This window comes from Eschrichtius robustus, chromosome 16 (genome assembly GCF_028021215.1).
Source record: "Eschrichtius robustus isolate mEscRob2 chromosome 16, mEscRob2.pri, whole genome shotgun sequence".
Taxonomy (NCBI): Eukaryota; Metazoa; Chordata; class Mammalia; order Artiodactyla; family Eschrichtiidae; genus Eschrichtius; species Eschrichtius robustus.
The window spans coordinates 92,558,653-92,583,136 of NC_090839.1; the positions used below are offsets into that span (position 1 = coordinate 92,558,653).

The 24,484-nt window shown below is 53.3% G+C and overlaps 2 protein-coding genes across 3 annotated transcripts in view; both read left to right on the forward strand.

The window, feature by feature from the left end:
* Positions 1–13,527: 13,527 nt before the first annotated feature.
* On the forward strand, positions 13,528–21,700 carry ZFAND2A (zinc finger AN1-type containing 2A). 2 transcript variants are annotated; one of them, XM_068524430.1, is made up of 6 exons: positions 13,528–13,804; positions 15,038–15,136; positions 15,597–15,691; positions 17,302–17,433; positions 19,872–20,788; positions 21,129–21,700. In XM_068524430.1, exons 2-5 carry the CDS (start codon positions 15,082–15,084, stop codon positions 20,139–20,141), a joined length of 552 nt encoding a protein of 183 aa, XP_068380531.1. In that variant the 5' UTR covers positions 13,528–13,804; positions 15,038–15,081; the 3' UTR covers positions 20,142–20,788; positions 21,129–21,700. The 2 variants fall into 2 exon arrangements, with proteins under 2 accessions (XP_068380531.1, XP_068380532.1); XM_068524431.1 differs by lacking the exon at positions 19,872–20,788 and having other exon boundaries at positions 13,529–13,804.
* Positions 21,701–23,297: 1,597 nt separating this feature from the next.
* The window catches only part of C16H7orf50 (chromosome 16 C7orf50 homolog), a 105,774-nt gene continuing 104,587 nt past the window's right edge, over positions 23,298–24,484 (forward strand). Inside the window, exon 1 of the mRNA XM_068524304.1 lies at positions 23,298–23,372. The gene's annotated coding sequence lies outside the window, so the exon portion shown is untranslated. The remainder of the gene's footprint in view (positions 23,373–24,484) is intronic.

Genomic DNA, 24,484 nt, shown 5'->3' on the forward strand with positions numbered 1-24,484 from the left:
GGGGTCAGAAAGGACATCGTCTGGAATTCACGACTCGCCCAATAGGAGAATCCCAGTGCAGACTCCCAGGGTTCTGCAGCGAGGCTGGTTGCGCCCCTGCTTCCACGTCACCTGCAGCAGAGACCCCCACCAACAGCCCTGACAGAGAGGGGACTTCCCACCACGGACACACAGCGCCTGCAGCCAGAGCTTCCCGCATGGGATGGATTCTGTGGGATTCTGTGGGACCCAGCAGTGGTCCTTCACAGGGTGGGGGATCCGCGTGGGACAGGCTCCCGCAGGCTCCGGCGGCCGTGCCTCTCCCCCAGCCCCCACCTGGGGTCACGTGAGGGACCTCTGCGACCCGCTGATGGAGGAAGAAAAGGCTACCCCTTGGGCCACGGACCGGCCGCTCAGTACCAGGTGCAAGTGAACGTGGGTGGCCGCCACACCCCAGTCCACTCACCGGCGGCCCGGAAAGGTGGGAGGTCTCCCCGTGGACAGAGTCTCAGGCAGCAGAGAAGAACAGCAGCCCAAGGTGAGACCACCCCTCGGCTCATGGGTGGATGTCAGTGGCGTGGGCTGGTCAGGGTCCTGGAAGGAGAGATTGGAGGCTCATGTTAAGGTCTTAGAAGAGGCACGTGGGCAGACCGCTGGAGGGGGGCATAGACAGAGGTCACACGTGGTCCCCCGTGGATGGCATCCACCACAGAGGAGGCCTGATAACCAGGAGCAGAGCAGCTTGGCCGGCAGGTGGCCCGCGGACGGGGCACGTGGAGCAGGGGTAGAGGGCGTGCGGCCCCCAGCGCGGGCTCCCTCTGCACGGCTGCTCCCCGTGGAGCCGCGATACCACGCCTCCTGCCAGAGGCCGCCCGCTCATCTCTGGGAGGGGGTGGACACGTGTTCCTGGGGGTCTCACCTTTCCTGTGGTAGAGCCTCGGTGCCACTGCTCAAGGGGTTGCAGGTGTTTGAGCCACTGACGCAGGACCCCCTGTAGCACCTAAGAGGAGGGGCCCGTGGCCACCAGGGCACCGCAGGACACACGGGTCCTGTCCTGAGGCTCATTGCCCTGAAGCCCCTGCCCTGACACTGGCGGAATGGCCTGGTAAGTTACCGCTACAATTAGTGTCTGTTTTATAGTTTCAGTTGCTGGCAAAGAAGGACACAGGAGCGCTTTCCAAAGAACCACCCAGGGGTTGCTGGTGCTGCTGGGGCCTTGGTGGGGGGCTGGCAGGGGCTGCTGCCCAGCGGGCTCGCACCTGCTTCCCCTGCCCCCCTCCTGAGCGCACGCTTTCACCCGTCGCCCGTTGCTTCTTCCCCTCAGGCAGAATTCTCTAGATCGAATCACAGTGTCATGAAATGACCAAATCAACGCGGTTCAGCTTGGCATGGGCTTGGCTGTCAGCGACAAAGAGACAGGACGATTCCTGATCTCAAAGGAACAAAGTCTGCGTAAGTAACACTGGGAGTGAACCTGAGTCCCTCTGGGGAAAATGTTGAGGGTCAGGACCTTCCTTCAGATCTCAGACCCATGAAGACTATTTCCCTCCAAGACTGTGACACCCAGGGCAGACGGGCACCACCGGCAGTGGCCACTGACCGCTGGCATCGCTGAGATCTGCTCCAAGAGTCTTGCATGAGAGGAGTGGTGCTCTTGGAGGGTCCACATGCTCTCCCTCTGTTCACGCTGCATCCACAATAGTGACCCCTCCTTCCCTGCACCTTTGTCAAAGTCCTACATCCCTCCCCAAGGTCCACCTCATCCCACCACCTCCCAAGGCAGCTCCCTGGACGGCTCCAGCCAGGGACGTGCTCCCCTAGACGTGACATCCTGGTCACGGGTCTCTGTCATGCATCCTCTCTGCACCAGGCGCTGCTTTGGGTGGGACTGTCTTTTTTTTTTTCTTTTTTATTTAATGTACATGTTTTCACTCTCCATGAAGCTTACAAGCTCAAATCTTATGCTTTTCCCCACCCCCGACAGCACCCACCAAAGTATGTTGTATGAGCAGGTCTTCAGCAGACCCCTGGCTGGGGTAGCCTGAATGTCCCAGCTAGGTTAAAGGGTGATGTACAGCCCTCCCTTAGGTGTGGTAACCAGAACAAATGACAGCCCTCCTCTTTCTCCAGGCTGCACTGGAGATCAGGTCTCTCTCAATTTCAGACTAATATTTGTGGGAAAAAGAAACAATATTGCAGTCCTAGCCAATATGCATAGATTAAAATAATGAACAAATCTAGCAGCCAGCCAGCCAGAGTTATTCCACAGAAACTTCGCTGCTGCCTTCAGAATGGAGCTGCCAGGGCACAGGCAGCTTTAATATTTAATGCAGTGACCTGGGGGTATCAGAGGGGCCAGGCCAGGAAGGGAATGTTGCATTACTGGGAAACCAGGCTGGTTATTACTTATTCAGAACCCACGCAGGAACCAACACAGAGGTGAAGACAAAAAGATGACTTTGCATCATTGCTCTTGGTCCTGGACTTTACCCTGTGTGCTCATGGACTTCAGACCAGGAATCCTGAGACAGTGACTTGTAGTGGCTCAGATTGGAACAACGTTTAAAAATCAAGAACAACACTGTTGATGTGGAAATACCATCAGTGATATAAGGTGAATATTGAAACTGTCAATGAAAAAAATTAATCAGCAGTTGATTTAAGAAATAGAAAATTTTGGGAATTCCCTGGGGGTCCAGTGGTTAGGACTTGGCGCTTTCACTGCCTAGGGCCTGGGTTCAATCCCTGGTCAGGGAACTAAGATCCTGCAGCGTGGCAAAAAAAAAAAAAAAAAGAGGGAGAGAATGTTATCTCCTAAGGAGGTCTGGTTAATGCAGATGCACAATACACACTAAAGGGGAGGGAGAAGGCCCAAACGGGCAAAGAAAAAATTTTAATTTCTATTGTCTGGCATAAAATATGAATTTTGTTTCATTAATTTCCCCCTATCTATCACTAATCTTTCGATATAAAGCATAGGTGATCAAATGTTTGGTCCCTCGATGATACGGTGGTTGTTTACCTGCCCTGGGTCCATCATGTCCCTTGATGTCAGATCTTAATAGTCCAGTTCTTTCTTTCCTTTTAAGGGGTTGTGCTAGTAAGATGTCCAGCAAGGACTAATGGTCAATTCCAAGTTGTCCAGTAGGATTTATGCCAATTTTATCTTGGATGTACATTGTACATGTTCATTAATTTATAGAGAACTATAGATGTGATCAAACTTGACAGTAGGAGTAATGATGTCATTAGTAAAGGTTTAAGCCAAGATCCTCCTAAACCAAACCATTTTCCTAGTATTTGTCCTAAACTGGGAAGAGGATCATTCAGAGCAGAAATCTGATTCTTCACGTGTCATAAGATGAATTAACAAATATTGCAGCCAAATGGTCATACCATTGGAAAATTCATAGAAAGCAGTGTGTTCACATTAAAGGCAGACTGACAGGGGCTGTTTCCAAGGCTATTTGTAGGTGACCTTGAGCCCAAGAGAAACCAATCGTTCATCTTCCTAACCAACCTGGGTAAAGCCAAGACCATTAACTTGTTCCATAGGTCAGCTGGGTCCTGTTAAGCGCTACCCAATATTTAACATCTAGTGAAAGAGTATTTATGGCCAAGTTCAGAACGGGTGTCATTAAATTGGCCAGGTAAGAGGGTCTCACATAGTGATATTGGTGGTAATGTTAGCTTGCATGGTGCTAGAGTTTCTTTCTTTTAAAATAAAATTTCATCCAATTAGAGCCTTGGGGAGGAGAAACGCACCAAGGCAACCTGGGAGTACTGGGCATAGGTAATTGGCCACAAACCCAGCAATCGGACTGATTTTTTGAAACTTGCCTATGATTGAGGCCAAGGAAGAAATACATTTGGTTCATAAGGGAAGAGTGTGAGCAATTGTCAAAGTAATTAGCATACAGGCCTGGTCCAGCATCTTGGGTCAGCTGTCTACTTCAGATGTCGTTGTCTTCTTGTCCTGGTCTGGTAGTGCTGGTCTTAGTTGAAGTCAGGTGTCAGAAACAGGAATTGAAGTTCATTCAGGAGAGACCTGATATGGTACGTTCCAACATGGCTGTTAAGAGTCCTTTATCTGATGTCTTTTTCCAGTATGAATAATCTCCTGGTTGTCAGTCATGGGGCATCTGATCTTCATCTAAAGACAGATTACTGTGATAAGTGAGCTTCAGAAACAAACTTAAAGTGTCTTTTAATAATTCAATCAAATGTTACAATGATATGACATGACAACAAGGAGCCATCTGGGAAAGTAAGTCCCAGGCAGTAAATACAGACCTCGATTAACAGAACTAGAATTTAATAGCCACTGAAATGTAATCTTTTTCTCTTTAAAATTACCCTCATTTCTACCAAACATAGCCATATTAAGACTAATTTGTTTCCAGAATAAGTCTGGTTAATTGACCACATAGGCTCTTTTAAATTGGCTGTGCTGGAACTTTTCATAAGAAATCTCAGACTGAACTTTTAAAAGGTCTCTCAAGTCCAGAAAAGCCACACCAAGGGCTTGTCGCAGATTCCACCTGTGACATCTATAGATTTGGGTGAATTCCTCTCTTTTTGAGGTCCCCAAATTGCCTTGAGATTCCTGTACCTATTAGGAGGTGGCCTTCCTTATTTACCTGATAAAACTGCTGGGAATCTAAGAGTTTCCAATTTCTGGAGGGATCAGGTAAAGAGAAAAGAGAAATGTTTCAATTCTACTTACAAAGGTATAATTCACCAAATTGCTGTAGTCATAATTATCTTGAGGGGAAGGGTTTCCTTATATCTGGAAAACACAGATTAAAACCCAGTAATATTTCAGACAAAAACCAAAAAATTATAAACATATTCATCAGTTTGATCAGTCCTATGCGACTAATCCTTGATTTTAATCTTCTGTTAACAGTTTTATGAAGCCATCAGGTTTTCCATTACAATTCTTTATTACCCAGTTCAGCAGTATGATCTGAAAGTTATCATAAACTTGTACTTGTCAAAAAGTCCTTTCTATGAACCTTTTTGAAGATGAAGCTTTTGTTTTTGTTTTTTTTTTTTTGCAAAAGCATCAGAGTACAACAATAATTGGCTATAATTGTGATCAAGATGTTTTTAGCTGCAGTTACAAAAGTTGTGGAATGTTGAAGTTTCAGGTTAACCTATACAGTTCACAAGGTGCTTCCATGTCTCCCCCAGTAGTTACGAGGGGAAATACAGTCTCACTTCCCACCAAGTAGAAAGGGCAGCTGCCCTTCCTGCTCGGCTCCAAGATACGGTGACTGGGTGCTTTTTCAACAGGCAGGCTTGCAAAGGAAACAAGTCTTACTATCTGCAGACAGAGGCAGCTTCGTTTTCCACTTTGCACACTGAAATCATTTCAGATTGCCAGAATGTCGTTCAGACAGCTCGGAGGATCCCGAATCCCACCCCGCGACAGCTTCCCCGGCGTCAGCATTTCTGGAAACTAGGAGGTAAGCGTTGGTAACACTGCTAACAGAACTGCAGGTCCCGTCTGGGTTCCCACTTGTCCACTCATGCACGGCGGCCCAGGCTCCTGCCTGTCTTCCATGGGCAGCATGTCGAGGAGGCACACAGCCCACAGCAGGGTCTGCAGGGGCTGGGACTGGGCCAAAGACTCCTCGTGGTGGGAAGAGGAGAACTTTGATCCACTCCCATCACATGAGTGACCACCAAATGGAAAGGATGTGATCCCTGAGCAGCCTTGGTTGCTCAATGGACGACTGACTCTGAAAGGAGGTTTAAGAGGTCCTTAGAAGGGTGAGTGTTTTGACCCCGCTCTCCACGCTCCATCACTCTTCTCTCTTCTAACATTGTATCTGCATTTCCGCTCATATACAGAACTTTACATGGACAATTGCCACTAAGCAGCCACTCACCCCTTCCTGTTGGGGACTCAATAGGCTCCGAACAAAGGGCTCTGCAGGCTCGCCTTTTCTGACAATACTTGGAGGATATTGGAACTGAAGCCCTTGCACTGGTTTATTATCAAATAATGGAGTAGGCAAGAATCATGTGACCCAGATTCTGGGATAAAAGGGGTCCCATAAGCTAGATAACATCACATCACAAAATTAAGAGTTAGAAAAAGAAAACATTAGGTCATCTCTGCTGCATTCAGCTGCTTCCTGCTCGCTTGGGAACCTGAACGAGTTTATTTTTATTCCACGGGGCTTCTGCTTTCTTAAAAATGTGTTGTGAGGCAAATCATGTATTGCATCTCCTGCAGTTTATCATATAATCACTTTCCAGAATTAAATTCTCTGTCTAGCTGACTTTGTGTCTATGAAATATTTGTGCTCCGCACCGAGTCTAGGGGGTACAGAGGTTGGTTTCTGTTGGCAATTCTATCCACGTAGCAATCTCCCCCTGAGACTCTCAGGTTTCCTAGGAAGATGTCAGGGAGAGGCCAGAGCATCTCCACTGTCCGAGGCCACAGCCCAGGGCCGCAGAGGGAGCATGCCCCCCCACCCCGAAGCACGCATTGTTCACTAGGAAACCAGGGCTCCCAGGACAGGCTCCAGTAGGAAAACCAGCCTCATTCGGGCTATACTCATCACTATATCCGTTATGACGCCATAACATGCAGACGTATATGTGGCTACTCAGAATTTGAGAGACACCTGCCTTCCCGGGGAGGCCATGCCGAGACCTTCCCCGAGGCCTTATGGGAAAGTCTTAAGTCATCAGAGCATCTCTCCCTGGTTTTGCCACCTGATGGCACCTGGTTACCACAGCGAGGTGCGTAAGCGTCACCTGCAAGGGGTTAAAGGGCACAGGAGGCTTGTGGTCTGACCTCAAGAAGAGTGTCAAAGGGACTTCCCTGGTGGTCCAGTGGGTAAGGCTCCCGCTCCCAATGCAGGGGGCCTGGGTTCGATCCCTGGTCAGGGAGCTAGATCCCACATGCATGCCACAACTAAGAGCCCGCACGCTGCAGCGAAGATCCCATGTGCTGCAACTAAGACCCAGTGCAGCCAAAATAAATAAATATTAAAAAAAAAAAAAGAATAGTGTCGCTGAGAGAGCAGGCGCCCTGCGCCGCCCCCTCCCCCGCCCCCCCCACCCCGCAGCCTGGCCTCTGCCTCCGCTACTTTCTGGCGGGTCGTTTCCTCTCAACAGCGATTTCCGTTCCTGCTCCAGGCACGTGGGGGCCTGCACGCCTGGCCCCTGCGGTTGGCTGGGGCCACTGAACTGCGAGGCTCGCCTGCAGGGGACCTGATGGCCAGCGTGAGGCCCCAGCGCCGTGGCTTCCTTTCTGCCGAAGCAACTAGCGATGAGGCTTCCGACAGCGGCGGCTCCATCCTCCCGGGGCTCCATCCTCCCTCCCGGGGCTCCATCCTCCCGGGGCTCCATCCTCCATCCCGGGGCTCCATCCTCCCGGGGTGAGGGCGGCGTGGAGCAGAGCCTGTCTGAGCACTGAGGACGCGAAGCCTGGGGCGAGACATAAACCTTGCTGTTTCCGGTGGCATCTGTTCCGCAGTGTGACCCAGCCTGCCCCGAGAGCTGCACCGTAAGGAATGACCTTCCCAAAGGTCATCCATGTCCTTCTGGCCAAACGCCTGGAAGGATCTCCAGCCCCCTGGATTTCAGCCAAGCGTTTGGCGCTTGGTCCCCTCCCCTCCTCCTGAATCTCCCACAGCTTCTTTCTGTTTCCTCTCCCTCCCGTGGCCTACCTGCCACTCGCCTCATACTCAACTCCGGCCATTTCTCACTCTCTTTTCTGGAGACTTTATCCATTGTCTTGGCTTCAAGTCAGATTCCAACTCTAATTCCGTGTTCTCTCTATTCGTACAACTTCTCCACAGCTCAAGGTGACCCGAAGCAGACTTATCTCGTCTCCAAACTGCTACTCTCGGTCACCTCCCTGTTCCTGCCAGCTCCTCTGCTTCCCCAAGCCTGAGACTCGGGGCGCCCTCCTCCTTCCGTCCTCCATGCCCATCAGCCAGGAAGTTCTGCTGAGAATAGACCCCTTTCCTTCCACCTCCTCCGCACGAGTACCCGCAACGGCTCAGGACGAACTAACAGACCTGAGCTCCCCTCTGAGCCTCTCGATAACGTCCTGCACCTGAGCCCCGGCCTTGTCTCCTGAACATCAGTCTCACCTGCCGATCTCCTGGACCACGTCCTGCCTTCCTCCCCGTCAGGTGGGGCTCAGGTGTCTCTGTCTGTGTCCGCTTAGCTCGACGTCAAGCACTGAGCCTCCCTCTCCAGTCTTCTCGCCCTCTCCCTGAATCGCCACCTCGCTGCGAATGGTGGACGCGTTCACTTCACGATCCCAGCCTCCTGGCCCATCCTTCATCTGTTATCGGCACTATTACGCTGGAGGAAGGTCCCTCCCCACTGTGTGTGATTCTGGTGGGGTGTCTACCAGGGGCGGCAGTGGCCACATCAATTACATGCGATGCAGGAGACTTCATCTTCTAGTTTTCCTGGCAGAGTCCCTGGGTGTGCCTGTTGCCCCAACAGAATCACCAACAGCACCCCGTTTTCACTCTGAAAAGCGTCTCAGCATCACGTGTTGCCACCTCACACGTGACCCACAAAAGCACGTCAGTGTCCACCCTAGGACTCTGGCACGGATGCTGGGAGACGGTCGCTCACTCTGCTGGCAGGTCCGTCCCCATCACACAGAGTGGAGGGGCTTTCAGAGATGAGGGCGTCCAGGGCCCCATCTGAGTTCCTGGATCCGAGCACATCTCGAGGCCAGGAGCCTATACACTCCCCCATGGGGAAAGCCTGTTTTGAGGGGGTTCCCGTCACCCGCAGTCAGGAGTCCTGCTGACACAGATCTGGCTTGGGCAGCCCTCCCCTCCCCAGCCCACCACCCCACCTTCGAGGGCCGGCAGGAGCCCCCCACCCGTGAGCCCTTCCTAGACACTTGGCTTCACTCTTTCAGGCTCGCCCTGGGACACTGTTACTCTCTGAGTCCCAGTGATCACTGCCTCTGGCCTGCAAGCTCACAAACACAGCGTTCAGACTTAATGCCCCATTGTTTCAGGATGGGGGTCTTTTTTTCCTCCAAGATTGAGACTAAGCTCATGGGAAGAGACAGGGACCCAGTTGAATCTTTCTTATATTTTCTTGAGGCCAAACAGGGTGCTGTGCACACAGCGGGCACCCAATAAATATTTGTTGAGGATATGAATTATAAACGTAAGGGTAATATTGACTGTGTGTCCAGGCCGAGGAGAGAGAGTCCTGGGGGAAGCGGGCAGCAAAGAGTCGCCTGTTTAAGCAGCTGGACACGCAGGCGGGCAGGGAACAGGTTTCATCCTTTCTTCAGGCATAATGGCTTCTCCTGCCTGTACCCCGCTTCCTTACCACAGACACCGTTCTGTCCCCTCTGCTCTTCACCCCACTTCAGCCTGCCGTGTGCCCCTACCTCTGGGGCCGCTCTAAAGGCAACAGTGACCAACGTGTGACCGACGTGTCACAAAACACAGACACGCAGGCTTCCCTCTGTCCCCCAGCAGCAGGAGGCAGGTGACCCATGCTCCCTCCCAGGTTCTCTCTCCTCCCTCGGCTTCCACGAGGCCTTCCTCTCATTCCCGGTCAGCTAGGCCTGCACATCTTTTTCTGATCTTGCTACGCTGGATTTTGCTAAGGCAGACCCTCTCCTCCTCCGCGGGTGTCCTTTCCTGAGGCAATCTCGGCACTTATGGATTTAATTGCCACCTTTATGCTGTCGATTTCCAACGTTGTTTCTCCAGGCCAGACCTCTTCTCTGACTTCCACTCATGTATCCATGTGCTTATTTGCCAACTTCCCCCTTTTGTCCCATAGCAGATACCGATACATCCTAAATTGAAACATTTTTTCCCAAGTGTCAGTAAGAATGCTTTGGCTACAAAAAAAATTGTCTCAGGTTACAAGAAGTCCAGAGGCAGAGAAACTGATGGTCAGCTCAACAATGTAATCAACGACCCAGGTTCTCTCCACCTTTCTGGGCTGCCGTCTCTGTTTGACTTGATCCTTAAGCTTTGCCCTTCGTGTCAAGGAGAAGGCCACTATTTTCAAGCGTCACAAAAAAATCCTTCTAGAAGAGGGCTATGTCCTAATGGATGTCTCTCTTTTACTAGGAAAGAAATCTCCCAGAAGCCCCTCTCCCTGGACCACATGCTGATGCCCTGCCTACAAGGGGAGCAGTGAAGGTGGGTAAGGCTTCTGTGTTTCCATGGTTTCCATGGTGACTGTCATCTCTGTCACCTGGACTGCAGCCGCAGCCTCTTACCTGCTCGCCCAGCTTCTGCTCTGGCCTCTCCCCCATCTGCCTGTCTGCCACAAACTGCGGATGAACACGTTTTAAAGTACAATGTGTGCAGCCGGTATAACGTCAATGTGTTTTCTCTTCTCCATCAAGACTAGGCCCTGGGACTTCCCTGGTGGCGCAGTGGTTCAGACTACACGCTCCCAATGCGGGGGGCTTGGGTTCAATCCCTGGTCAGGGAACTAGATCCCACATGCATGCTGCAACTAAGAATTCGCACGCCACAACTAAGGAGCCTGCGAGCCGCAACTAAAGACCCAGTGCAACCAAATAAATAAATAAATAAATATTTTTTAAAACACAAAAAAAGGCTAGGCCCTGCAGTGACACTCATGGCTCCATGGAAGGGTCCGTCTAGACCAAAGAAATCGTTGCTCAGGTTTGAGTTTTAAACCTAAACTTTTAAGAGCTCATAGCAAGCCTTAGTCTTAGAAGCAAGGCTTTCAAGGGAGAGGAAAGGGAACCATGAACCAAAGTTTGTGAGATTCACCCTTAGAGCAAGAAACCCAAGGCGATGATGTGAGAGAAATGCCCCGCAGCATAAGGAGAGCATTACTTCCAGGCCTGGGGAGAGATCTGACGGGCTTTGAAAGGGAAGACGCCAAGCTTGTCATGCTGCCTGGGTCCCTGAGAAGGGACCCCAGCTCATCCTTCAGCCCTCAGATGTGGGACTTGCAATGATAAACAACCTGGGCTTGGAGGGGGTGCTCTGAAGGCGTGGGGCCCCCACCTGTACCTCTGGGAGAGGCACGCACCTTCTCTGTGCCAGCACAGGGAGAGTGCAGTGGATGGTGCCTGGGGTGCAGCCAGGCAGGGAGAGGGCCTCAGCTGGTGCCCCAGAGCCGCAGTCCCCGCACACAAGCTAGAGGAGCTCCCCAGCCCGGCGTGCCCTGGCGTGGAGGGCGGAGAGGGTCACTGAACCTGAAACCAGGGGTCAGGACAGTGCACGTGATAAGCTTGGGATGAGAGGTCACGACGGAAGTCCTGACACGGGCAGCAGGTGCTGGCACCTGACCAAAGGCTGTGGACAGGTCATCACCCGCAGAGGCCAGAGCCTCCACCCTTCACTGCCACGGGGTTACATGCGCATCTCCGAGCCCAGGCGCCACGGAGGGAGACGGGAACGAGGGATTGTAGGAAGAAGGCTTGAAATGACTGCGGTTTGAGCTGGACAGTGACCGAGGTCACCAAAGCAACCGGATCTGAACAGACCGGTGACGGGACAGGGCCCATGTCTGCCGGCGGCAGGCGTCTGGGACTCCAAAGGAAAGTGGGGCTCAATTTTAGAAAACTGAGAAAGTTGCAATTATTTTTCGTTCAGCTGTGTAAAGTATGTGTACTTTATACATATTGTCTCCTGCCCACCCCTCAAGGTCATGCTTAAAACTTTTCAGCAATACCTCTTTGCACTCAAAATAAAGCCCCGAATCATTTTCATGACGCTCTGGGTCCTATGACCTGGCACCTGGCTGCATCTCTGTCCCCACCCCTGGCCGGTGGAGGTAGCAGAGGGGAGTTCGGAATGTGGACTTGGGGTGGGGTTTGAATCCTGGCTCCTCTTGGGCGTGTCCCTTGTCACCTCTGTGCCTCAGTCTCCTCGCAGGTAAAACAGGGGTCACAACAGTGAGCCGTTGGTGAAGGGCATTGTGGTCTCTTGATAGAGAATCATGTGTCTGGACACGCGCTCTGGCCTCTTCTCTCAAGTAGAACTTCTTGAGGTTTGCTAACTAAGGCTCCGAGGTCTGCCTCCCCTCCCGTCCCCCGGGTCACAGTAGTACAAGGTCCTTCCTCCCCTTTATCGTGATGTGGTAAATTACTTAGGTGGATGGTGGTCACCTAACTTACTGAGATGCTTTTGGCATCTCTCTTTGTATGAAGGCAGATGTTCAGTTAATGACAAAAACACTGCATTTAAAAATTCTGACTTGATGGTGTTTTGTTCTCACGACAGTTTAGTGTGGTCTTGGCTGGATCAGGACCAGGAACAGCAGAGGTGGGCCAAGTGCTCGCCTGTTACACCCCCAGGGTATCCACTCTCACATTTTCTCCTGACCTTCCGTGATGCTGGGTGTGAATTCTGGTTCTTCGGGTTAAAGTCAGGGTTAAAAAATAAATGGGGAAGGCAAATCATTCCCTTATAGTGGAATGCCAACTAATAAATGTAGAGGAAATGATGGAAATTTTTAAAAGCACTGTTTGGCAATGATCATAGTGATCCAGGCAGAAGCGACAGATGGAGTCAAGGTGGTCAGAGGTTCATGAAGAATAACACAATGGTGGAATCTCGGGATCTCTCCCTACAAGATACTAGTTAATTCACAAATGAAAAAGTGGAGAAACTTATCAAACATCGGGATGACGATGTCGTCAAGATTAACGTCACCCACTCTAGGAGGGGTTGCAATCCTGTGCCGGCGATGAGCGCAGTACCATTTCTGTGATGTAACCACCAAGAAAGTATGACCTGAGTGCTCCTGAGGAAACGTGGATGTACCCTGCCTGCCTGAGAGTCACGTTATATGAATGAAAGTCTGTGATCTTTAATAAAAGCTGTCGGGGACAAGAAGACACTGAACGGGTAATTGGTGACGGGCTCCTGGAGCACAGAGGAAAGAGACATCAACGACACGGTTGGCAGAAACCTAAATGGGGTCTGCGGGTCGGACCTTAACATAGTGTCACCACTGATTTCCGGGCTGGGTGGCTGGAGTGGCCACGTAGGAAACACACGCGGGAGTATTGGGGGCGGAGGGGGGGGGAGGTGATGGGGCATCATGTCCACACCACGCTCTCACGTGGTCCAGAACAAGGGTAAGGAAAATGCGCACATACACGTACACACACACGTGGTCGATCCTTCATGGCTGTGGTTTCCACATCTGTGAACTTGCCCACAAGCTAAAGTTCATCTGTAACTGCAAAATCAGTGCCTGTGTGCGTGAGCCGGCTGGACGCACTTCCGGCGGAGCCTCGCGCCGGGTACTGGCCGCCCGCGCCCCCACCTCCGTGGCGCCCAGCGCGGGGTACCCTCCCTCCGCACCCCGGCCCAGCCCGCCCTGACTCAGCGCCCCGCTCCGGGTGCCGGCCCAGTGCGCCTGCGCAGAGCCGCCTCACCGTGACTCCTCAGCCCGAGAAGCCGCCGGACTGTTGGAGAAGAGGCGAGGAGTGGGCGGGCCGACGGGACCGCGGCAGGCGCGATTGGTCGGCCTAGCGGTGACGTCCAGGGGCGCGCCGGGAATGCCTGGCCGCGGAGGGCGCGATTGGTCGGCTCGGCAGTGACGTCGTCGGGGGAGCGCCGGGGACGCCCGGACAGCGGTTGGCCTCTGACCCGGCGGCTGCGAATAAACGGCCGGCAGGTCCGGCCGCTGCGATGCTGGGCTCTCCCGCGGACTCGGACCGGCCTCGGCCGTCGCTCGGATCCTGTTTTCTTCGTCCCTTTGGCCTTGTCCCCAGCGGCTGACCGCGGACAGGGAGACAGCTCTTGGTCTCTGCCACCTTCCGCTCCCCTCTGCGGCTGCCCAGGCCTCCGACGAGGGCCAGGTACGGCGCCGGCCTGGGGGTGCCGGGCGGGGGTCGGACGGGGCCGCGAACCTCGGACGGGCAGGGCGTTAGTGTCCTAGCAGAACGGGGCTCTCACACCGCGGCTGCGGCGCCGAGAGCGCGACCACGTCGGGATTGAGTTCGGCGTCTCGTCGGTCCTCGATCGATTGATTTCCGAACGTCCGCTGGGCGTTGCTGATCCAGGATGGGCAGACCCGACCTGGGCCCTGCGCTTCGCGGAGCCGAGAGTAGGGAACGAAGCTGCAGTGGGGAGCCGAGCGAGTGGGTCCTGGGAAAGGAATTAGAGAGCAGAGGAAACGGGATTTGGGTGGGGCCAGGTGAGGGTGTTAGGAAAGGCCCTGAGTGACGCTTTAAACCGGGCCCTGAGGGCGTGAGCGGATGTCAGCTGTGGCCAGAGTATCCCAGGCACCCGGAACGCTCCCGGGAGCGGGAGAGCTGATGGGCAGGTCCGGAAGAGGCTCTGGGGACGTGAATTCTGGGAGGGACAAGAGTTTTGAGAGGTTTGGTGGGTGCCGGATCACGGAGGGGAGGGACCCTGTGAGGCGTGCCGTGGACTTCAGTTTTCTCTCAAGTGCAGTGACATCACTGTTTGTCCACCTGTTTTCCGCTGGTGAGTTAACGACTTCCCCTTCCCCTTCCCCTGGTCAACTCCCGGTTGACTGTCAGTAAGGAATAAATTCTGAGTAAAACTCAATGCATAAAGGAGTTAAAGAGAGCAACAGGGGACTGAGTCGAATGTCCCCGGGAGAGTGTAGTTAAGTAACGTGATTTAGCACCTGGTAACAGAGTTTTGTTTGTCAAGTATATTCAGTAGATGAAATTGCGATTTAAAGTTCACCGAGGCTGTAACTTTCCCTAGTAGCTGTGTAATTGAATATGGGACGTCCCTGTCAATATGAGTCAAAATATGGATTAATGAAAACTTAAATTCGGGTTGAGCTTGATAAACTAGGAATTAAAAGAACTGAAAAACAATCTGTCTCCTAAGGGGGTTGATTCTGAAGGAGCTTGTACTTACGCTAAAACTCCCATTTTCTCTTTGCTGAAAGACAAGAATTTGTGACACTTAGGCCCCTGCGGGAGCCCAGATGACTTGGGCGTTTAATGCTCCTTGCGGTGTTTGTTTACTTATATCAGCTGTGCGATATAAACCCTGGTGACTGAAATTCAGACCATCCTTGCTTTCCTCCTAATTATTTCTAATTCTTGCAGGTGACATTTCACTCTGTCATCTGTGTTTTGGACATTTTCTCATAATGGAGTTCCCTGATTTGGGGAAGCATTGTTCAGAAAAAACTTGCAAGCAGCTAGGTAAGCACTTCTAAGAGAACATTAACAGAAAATGGGTGTCTTGTCATCTATTTGGGAGAAGAACTGGCCATTGTCTTCATTAGCTGTTGTTCTCTGGGCCTTGGCCTTTCTGGCTTTTCAGTAATGAGATGCTGGCCTGAGGTTTTGGTTCTGTACAGCTAGGTACAAGGCTGGCTGCCAGCACCGAGTGGATTTAAATGCTCTGCTTAGATACGTGGTGCCACGTGAGGTGGGATCTCTTGGGAAAGGATAGTTATACCGGTTCTTCAGTGTTGCTGGCGTTGTCAAAGTCATGGCCCCCAAGTTTTTTCTCATGTGGTACCTCGAGGATGTACTTGAGAGGCATAATATGAACTCAGCAAAGGTAAATACCTGTTTAATATGATCTATGATTCTTCTGTTCTAGTCTTTAAGACACTTTACTGTTTTTTGTGTGTTTTTTGTTCTTTTTGTTTTTTAGATTTTCTTCCGTTAGAATGTGATGCATGTAAACAAGATTTCTGTAAAGATCATTTTACCTACGCTGCACATAAATGTCCCTTTGCATTCAAGAAGGTAATTGGTCATGCTTCATTCTAAAGATTCTCATCCTCACTTCCCAAAGCTGCGCTGCCCGAGATAGTGGACACTAGCCACGTGTAGATAAAACTTAATTAAAATTAAATAAATCTTAAAAGTCCTGTTTCTCAGTGACGCCAGCCACGTTTCAGGTGTTCAGGAGCCGTGTGTAGACAGAGCAGATGTGGAGCTTTTCCATCATTGCAGGAAGCTCTGGACGGCACAGCTCTAAAGCAACAGATTATCTTCCTGGAATCAAATTGTTGTATCTAAACCTTCAGAGCTTACTTTACGTGTTAAAACACTTAGTTCCTTTTATTCGACACACAGGGAAAAACAGCTCTGTCTTCATGGGGCACAAGAAACGCAGGGCAGCGCTTGATGGGGGCTCGAATCTGGGAAGAACTGTAAATGCTTGCTTATCTGGGTACCTTTGCAGCCTTGGCGTCCTCCCTAGGTGATTCAGACAGTTCGTGGTGGAAGCCGGAAGATGGCTGTAAGGAAACAGACTTGCCTAAGTCCAGAGGTTTAAGACCTTGGTTATTGACTTTTCAGGTGGTCCCAGCCTGAACTCACTTTGTTTTGGGTGCTTCAGGGAGCATTTTCGTGAGCTCTTCAGTCAGCACTCTGCTGCTTCCCCAGGGTGGCAGTTAGAAATGCGGGTGACAGTGCTACACCCTTTGACCGGCGTCGGCTGGGGTCTGGCCCTTTGCTGGTTCATGGGGGCGGGGGAGGGTGACTCATGTTCACCCGGCACCGGTGACCAGGCCAAACTACCTGGTCTGTTGCCTTGACCTTCCTGTGTCCCTGGATGGGGAGAGTCTGCCTAGAGGTGACTGAATGATGCTTTATTTCTTAACTTGGCCAACTTGCCAGCTGCAGGAGCACCCCTGGGTGGCTTTCCAGCTCAGTTCCCAGACAGCTGGCATCGCGATTCTGTGATTACCTGTTACTCGCCCACATGTCACCTCAGTGTTCTTGAGCTAAATTAGCTCAGCTCCTGCCCTGGCCCAGAGGGATTTTAACCGTGCTGGGCGTTCCCTCCGGAGCCCCCCCAGTGCTGGGCTTGGATGGTGGTTCTGAGCCTGAGAGCTCAGCCTGGCCGCCTGCGCCCTTGAGCTAGTCTCCCTGCGTGGGCACGGCGGAAGCTGCAGGGAGCGTCAGGAAGGCCCCTGGCAGGCGAAGGAGCTGAGGCTCTGCACGGCTGGAGGGTTTTCCTGGCAGCCCGACCCTCGAGGTGACTGGGCAGCTTCACTGCTCACTACCCGGTGCTGGAAAGATGGCCCTGCTGCCCTGAGCCTGTCCTTCTGGATTGGTTCACCAGCTTCCTTCCTGGGCTGCGCTCGCCCTCTGTGTCAGGGTCGTTTCTGCGGGTGGTTAATAGTCTGTTTCTTCAGTTCTCCTGGGTTCCACTTACGGCAACTGTCTTCCAGCCCTGGGGGTGCCTTGCTGCCGACCCCCCGTGCTAACCACGCTCTGCTCTCGTGGGGCTCGGACGTCAGTGTCTGTACTCTGCTTGCTTTTAAGTGTGCTGTACCACCGTGCCTTTGTGTGTGTGCGTGAGTTTTGATTGTCTGAATCTGGAATATCATACTTGTTATTTTTAGGATGTTCAGGTCCCAGTGTGCCCACTTTGTAACAGCCCTGTCCCAGTAAAAAAGGGCGAGATCCCAGATGTGGTGGTCGGTGCGCACATGGATGGAGGCTGTAAACGTCACCCTGGGAGGAAGAAAGAGGAGGTGAGGGCAGAGTCTGCGTGAGCCGCGGGGGGCTGCTTTCTCCCCAGGGGAAAGAAGGTCAATTATCCAGCCAGGCTAATTCGTTTCCATAGTTTTGGTACAAAATAAAACCCTAACAATTGATCGGTGTTTTCCTGGGTTGTGAACAGCATGGGTTTTTACAGTTATATAAACATATTTCCTAAATATTAGGGTCTGTGTTAGGATTTGCTTTCGTTACAGGAATTCCTCCCAAGATGGAAAGTGAATGTGGTTTTCTAGAATCATCCTGTTAGTGTGTGGTTTTTCCTAAGCTCCGCCTGGGAAATGTCAAGGATGTAAAGTCAGACATGGGCATTCCTGCTTTGGCGGTGTGGGTGCTCGTTCTGAAGTCCCGCGTCTGTCCGTTTGGAGTCAGGAGCGGCCGCCTGCTCCACTGGGGCATCTGCCTCCCCCACGGGCCTGAGCTCCAGCTCGCGTTTGTCTCGTTCGCCCTGGGGTGGTGGGAGATGCCCGTCCCCACGGCGCGCTGCCCGCCGGGCTCCAGCACCCCGGCTGCGGCTCTCCTGGGCGTTCGCTGGCGTTGGTGCTTTTCCCGCTTCCGCTGCTGTTCAGGGAGTTCCCGCGAGGGCCCGGCTGTCCTCCTTGTCCCCGCGTGTGGCAGCTTCCGCCTGGCGACCCTTCCAGACCGGGAGTCGCCATCTCCTCTGGGCTCCCGCTCCTTGGGGCTGTACCTCCCGGGCCGGCCTCCTTTTTCCCCTCAAGTTCCCTTTTCTCTGTGTGACCCACGTGCAGGTGGTCTTTCCCACGTCGTGGTCAGTCGTGCCCACGCGCCAGGTCCGCAGCTGACCGCGCGCGTGCTCCTCCCAGCCACGCGGCCTCCGCCCGGGTCCCACGTCACCCGCGCTGCCTCTGCTGCTGTCGATTTCTGAGCCTTCGGGGATTCCGTGTCACAAGTACGCTGCTGCTTGACCCTCCCTGCCGGCTCACGGTTCAGCCTTTTCGTGTCTGCTGAGTCCGTGACTGCTCGCCCATGTGCTTTTCCTAAAACCCTGTGGCTGTTTCGGGCTTCCCTGGCGGTCCAGTGGTTAAGACTCCGCGCTTCCACCACTGCAGGGGGCTCTGTCCCCGCTCAGGGAACTAAGATCCCGCATGCCGCGTGGCACAGGCAAAAAAAAAAAGAAATTAAAATCTTGTGGCTGTTTTCTTTTTATCTTTTGCCCTTTGGGGTTCATCCTTTTTCAGAACATCTCTTTGTGGTCACTTTTATAGAACTTCAGGCGGAGTCGGAGCCGCCACCTGTGGTCACTTCTCCATCCTCAACCAGAGTCCAAGGAGACTCGGGTTGGACATGGCCCTTGGTAGATGGCCCGTGGCAGCTGGTGCACTCCTCGGACTGGAGACTCTCGGAGCCCCGCACGTGTCCCCAGGCTCAGCCCAGCACTGCACGCTCCCTGGGGCCTCCGCGTTTATTTGGGTGGTTTCCCTAGGATGCGGGGTGCGCCGCCCCCTGCTGTCTTGGCCTTTAGAGCTTATCTGCAGGGCACTGGCTTCTGACCACCTTACCTCACGGTTTCTGTATGTTACACTAAATACAGAACGAATGCAATTATGACAAATTACCTGGAACAGGAGAGGGTGAAGTCTGTCCCTGAGCTTCCGTCCCAGATCCTCTGGTTGGAGCCCCCCGACCCCTTCCTGGCCCCATCTCCTCCAGCCCGTTCCTGCTGCACACGCTTGCCGTGCCTCCGAGCCTTCGGGAAGCTTTGGTAAAACCCTGTGCCTTCGCTCCGACCACGGCCCCGCCCATGTGCCCCTCCCCCCCAGGTGACCAGGTCCTCCTCCCTCCCGGCTCCACCCCCACTCCCCACCTTGCGCTGCCCCTCCTCGTCTCCCGGGCCTGCTGGCACCTGCACTGTTGCCACGCACTCGGGTCACTCGCCCTTCTTGGCCAGAGGGCTGCCGGCCCCCCTCCTCCCTGACACTGTCACCCGCACAGAGTCGGAAGTGCCTGGGAGTTTATATCACCCGAAGACCCCGCAGTAACTAACGGCTGTGCCAGCTCCCCTGCCCCTGACGGGACACAGCCTGCGCCAGCTCACTCTAGGGCTGTGCGTGACGCCTCGTGCCCGGCCTCCTTCCCTCCCGTGTCCCCGTCCCCCGCCCCCCCCCCGTCTTGTTTCTTTTCCTGGGAGTACCCCCCAAGCATCTTGCATGAGACCCCCAACTTAAAATGCCGCTTTTGTATTTACCACTTGTTAAAACCTTTCTGTCTCCTGAACTAGTATTTCCTTGTTTACCTGACAGAAAGACATCTCAGTGAAACCCCGGCGCCTTCATTCTGTTTAGCTAAGGACCGTTTCCAGTTTAAGTGCCGATGCTTTTATGGGGGGCGGGGGCTGGTTGAATGATTGCTCGGCGAGGCTGCCGAAACACTGAAGCAACTTGTCCGTTCTCAGATTTGCACGCACCGCTGCTCGAAAGAGGGCTGCAGGCGGAAGGAGATGCTGTGGGTGGCTCGCGCCGAGCGTCGCAGCGCCGTCTGCGTTCGGCACAGACACCCTCGGGACCACGGCTGCGCCCGCGGGGGCCCCCTGCCAGCACGGCCGGGTGAGGAGAGGCCCGGCTCGGCCTGCCTGCGCTTGCGACGACCTGGACCCGTGTGGCACGCTCAGCTCTTGGTGTTGACCGTTCGCTGTAGGGGTTTGGGGGAGTATGATCTTAATTAAAAGTGGATTCCAAATTGAAGCCGATTCTAGTCGTTGTTTGCTGGGACTGCAGTTCTGGAGCCAGAAGTGCCCGCTCACCGCGCGGGGCCACGGGGAGGGTCTCCCCCGGCCTCCCCCTCGCCGAGGGTGCTTCCGTAGGCTCGGTGTCCTCTGGCTTGTGGACGTGTCACCCTGGCCTTTCACCTTCCTGCGGCGTTCTCCCTGTGCACGGTGCTGTCCAAGTGTCCCCTTTGCATAAGGACACTGGTCTGTGGGGTCGGCGCATGGCGAGCTCACCCTCCCTCCAAATAGGTCCTGGGTGTCGACTCCACCCCACCTTCTGATGGGGGCAGTTCAGCCCCTTCACCGGTTATTAACAGGGAGAACCTTCCTCGGGTCGGTGGACGCGTCTGCCCCCACCTTCCGTGGGTAGAAATGGAAGCCCGAGTCACCTGTCACTTCCACTCGGCTGTTTCTCACGGTGTCTGTGCCCGAGCCGGGCTGGGGGGTGACCTCATCCCTGCGTGCGTGGCTCTCGGCACCGGGAGGGGTTGGCTGAGCACTGACCTGACCCTTCTGCGCAGGTGCTCGGCGGCAAGGGCCTCGGATGCCGGGCCGTCGGGGGCTTCATGCGAGGGGCCGGGCGGCTGGCTGGCTCGGCGCTTCAGGTACTGGTGCGGGGGGCACGCGGTGTTGCTGCCGTTGTGTCAGGCGGGGCGGTTCTCTGTCCCGCCGGTGAGTGCCAAGCGGTTGTGGTGCAGCTCACGACTGGCCACCTGGAGCTCCGCGCTCCGTCACAGCTGGACGGGGTGGAGGGGGGCGTGCGCCCGACCTTGGGCTTCGTCAGCCCCGGGTGCGCACGCAGGTCCCTCCAGCACAGGGTGACGAGAGTGACACTTTATAGCTGCTTTCTGAAGCACTGTGTTTGGCGAATGTCTTTTATACGATCACCCGCTTCTGGTTAATCAAGACAAACCTAAGAACATAAGCTGTTTTCTTCTCTTTCAGGTGGAGAGTAAAGTGACGATGTGACTGTGTTCAAACTGGCCTCTTTCCGAACGTGATTTGCACTTTGTGGACACTTTTATGCTCTAGCACTTGCACACTTCCCACCGCGAGCAGCTCTGCCCTGAACTGAGCCGGTCAGGGGCTTCTGTCCCTTAACCTCTGTCCCTTAAACCACCGACGTGGATCTCACTGTGTCTTCCTCACGTGGCTTGTGTGGTGATCAGCCATCTGAGCCCAGGCACGGGGGCGGGACTACACCTTCCCTGTTAGGGGTCCTTGTCCGGAGGTGGCCCCCAGCCCGCCGCTCCTGTTCCACTGAGAGAACGGCCTGTGACCCTCTGACTGCAGGCATTGGGGTGACACCGAGGGCTTTGGGGCCTGTCAGGAGAGCTGTCCTCTCCTGGGACCTCAGGGAAACGGATGAAGAGAGATACCATCCCAGTCGTAACCCCGGGGCATCCAGCCGTGCGTTCCAGACATCCCACTGCTTGCGGATTAACAAAAATCCAAGCAGTTACTCTTTCTTCTTTGGTTTCATAGCCTCAAAACATAATGGTTGTGACCAGCTAGAGGGGTGGGATAGGGAGGGTGGGATAAGGAGGGTGGGAGGGAGATGCAAGAGGGAGGGGGTATGGGGATGTATGTATACGTATAGCTGATTCACTTTGTTGTGTGGCAGCAACTAACACAGCATTGTAAAGCAATCATACTCCAATAACCATGTTAAATATACATATATATAATGGTTGGGGGGTGTATTCAGTTCCCATTCCATAGGTGGGTTATCCAGCTCTTTCTACGCCCCATCCTGTTAGTGGCGTTAGATCTGGACCAGTGGTTCTCCAGCTGCGCCAGAATCGCGCGGGGGCCTGTTAGAGCAGTGCCACCGCCCCCCACCCCACCCCAGCGGAGTTCCTGACGCTGTGGGTTTGGGGACTACGTGGACGGAGCACTTTCTGTGGTCCAGGTCCAGTGCAGCGGTCACTGGCCACTAGGGAGCACGTGAAGCCAGCGTCCAGCGTAGCCGCAGAGCTGTTACCTTCATTCAGTTATTAGGAAACAGTGTTGCGTATGTCTAGAACATGAATATGTGAATCTGGTTTTTCAGCTGTAAATTTTATAAAATCTAAATATAGATCAGGTCTTTCTCATGTTAGGTTAATGTCCAAATTGAGACACTGGGTTTTGAAGTCAATGCCAAAAAAAAAAGTGAAATATCTCATTGTTAATAATATTTACAGGTCGAAACAGTATTTTGGATACGATGGATTAAATAAACATTAAATTGAGTTTTACCTGGTTTTGTTTTGTTTTTTAATTGTGGCTACTAGAAATTTTAAAAGTAGGTAAGCGGGGCTCATGTCATACTTCATTTTAGTGCCATTCTTGATCATCCAAACTAAAGGACAAAAGACGTGCACGTTTTATCAGGAATTATCAACTTAGGAGTCCACTTGCGTTTCTTAACTGTGATTGGAGTATTTAAGTGTATTTAAGAGCTTTCTGAGAAGTTAGTATTTTCCTTAAGGACCTGTGTGAACAGACACTTAAGTGGCGCAGAGGGTGAAAGGTCAGGAAAGCAGTCAAGGTCACAGGCATCCTTACGGCTGCGTGGTCTCCCAGGACCTGGGCATGTCATCGCTCGTCTGCCCGTCTGCTCAGAGAGGGTTTCCTGGATGGCCTTGCTGTGCCGGAGGGGACGTGTTTCAGAGTTTGGTGGAAGGTGCCAAGTTGCCATCCAGAAAGTCACGCCAGCTTCCTCTCCATCAGTTTCCCCACACCCTCATCAGCTGTTTCATTGGCTTAGTTTTTTCTTAATGTGATGAAAACATGGTGTCACCGTGCTTTAAAAGGGTACATCTTACATTAGTAAAGTTAAGCATTTTCTGAGAATTGCCCATTCGAGGAGTTTAAGGGCATCAGTGGGCGTGGCCAAGGGACGGGGAAGCCACAAGTGTATTTTAAATTTTCGTAGAAAGTGCTAACATGAGGAGAAAGTTCAGAGAATTCCTTTGAGTGTCACAAGTTTGCATGCATTTTTGAGAGAAGGCTTGGCAGGAAGTCGTGTGGTTTGTGGTCACCCGTTGGGCGGGAAGGGCTCACTTCCTTGCTGCTGGGGTGCTTCAGTGGAAACGTTTGCAAGACGTGGGATGATGAGGTCGTTGCTCGGCTGCTTGATGAGTGACCTTGAGCACGTTGTGTAACCTTGGCTGTAGTTTCTTCACCTACAAATGGCAGCCTCAGGTGGGACGGGGCGAGGCTGGCACTCTAACCGGTGCCCCAAGGCGCAGGGCTCTCCAGGTGTGCAGGCTCTGTCTGGGCCTCGGTGCCCGGAGGTGGGCCCACCACTGTCCTACCGGACGAGTGGGCGTCAGGTCGGCCTTTTCAGGGAGTCCATTGCGTCTCGGGAGGGTCTGGCTCGTGGGGAGGGAGAGCCAGGGATCAGCTGAGCGTTTTCTCCCACTGGCTGGGGTCTTCACCCACGTGCAGCCCGCCCCCCCTGCCGAGGCTGCAGTCCTGCCTCTCAGTTCCGAGCAGGGCGAGGGGCCAGGCTGCCGGCCCAGTGTCCAGTGACTGGTCCCCCGGCCGAGGTGGTGCGCGGCTGCGGTATCAGAAGTGCCCACGAGGTGTCACCAGAGGGCCTCCCGAGAACTGAGAGCTGTGCACTAGGTAGGACCCTAGTTCTTGCTGGAAATGGGGCCCAGGATCCTGGGAAGGACAGACTCGATCAGCCCATCGGCCCCAAGTCAGTGTTTGCAGGTCCTTCATGTTAAAAGTGTTCGGGGTTGTTTTTAAATGTATCTTTAATCCGGCTTCCCCATTCATTCTTGGCAGTAATGCTACGACCAAATCTGAAAGGTAGGTTCTGCAATGAGTTCCGGAAATGTTCTTAGTTTTCCAAGTTTTAAGCTTGAGAATGAGGACCATGGACACTTACTCAACTTGGCAGATGTCGTGAGACGTGGTGTGTTCGGGGAGGGTGGTGAGAGGGGGACTAGTCTGACTTCTCTACTTGGTCCGGTGTGAACGTTCCCCAGATAAATGTTCATTTGTTTGCTTTATGTCACTGAAAGGCTGTAAGAACAGCAATCACAGTTTGCTGTACGAGGTGAGTAGATGCCCTGGAAGAGCCGAGGGGGGAGCGTCGGTGCTGCAGGAGGGGTTAAATGTCGTGTGAAGGGCGTGTTTGCTGTTTGTCCTCAGTTTCTTCTCCTTTGACTTCTCCCTCCCTGTCGTTAGGGCGTCTGGGGGCTCCCCTAAAGCCCACGTGTGTAGAATTCACGCACACCCCTATCTACATGACGAGCCGTCCTTAGAATGCGTTAAAAATTAAGATCTTCTTGCGATAAATGCTA

Bases quoted from the DNA above. Each gene is read 5' to 3' on its own strand.
- ZFAND2A (XM_068524430.1), top strand. From the start codon at position 15,082: ATGGAGTTCCCTGATTTGGGGAAGCATTGTTCAGAAAAAACTTGCAAG. The intron at 15,137-15,596 runs GTAAGCACTTCT...TTTGTTTTTTAG, and splicing joins AAAAACTTGCAAGCAGCTAG to ATTTTCTTCCGTTAGAATGT. The intron at 17,434-19,871 runs GTGAGGGCAGAG...GTCCGTTCTCAG, and splicing joins CTGGGAGGAAGAAAGAGGAG to ATTTGCACGCACCGCTGCTC.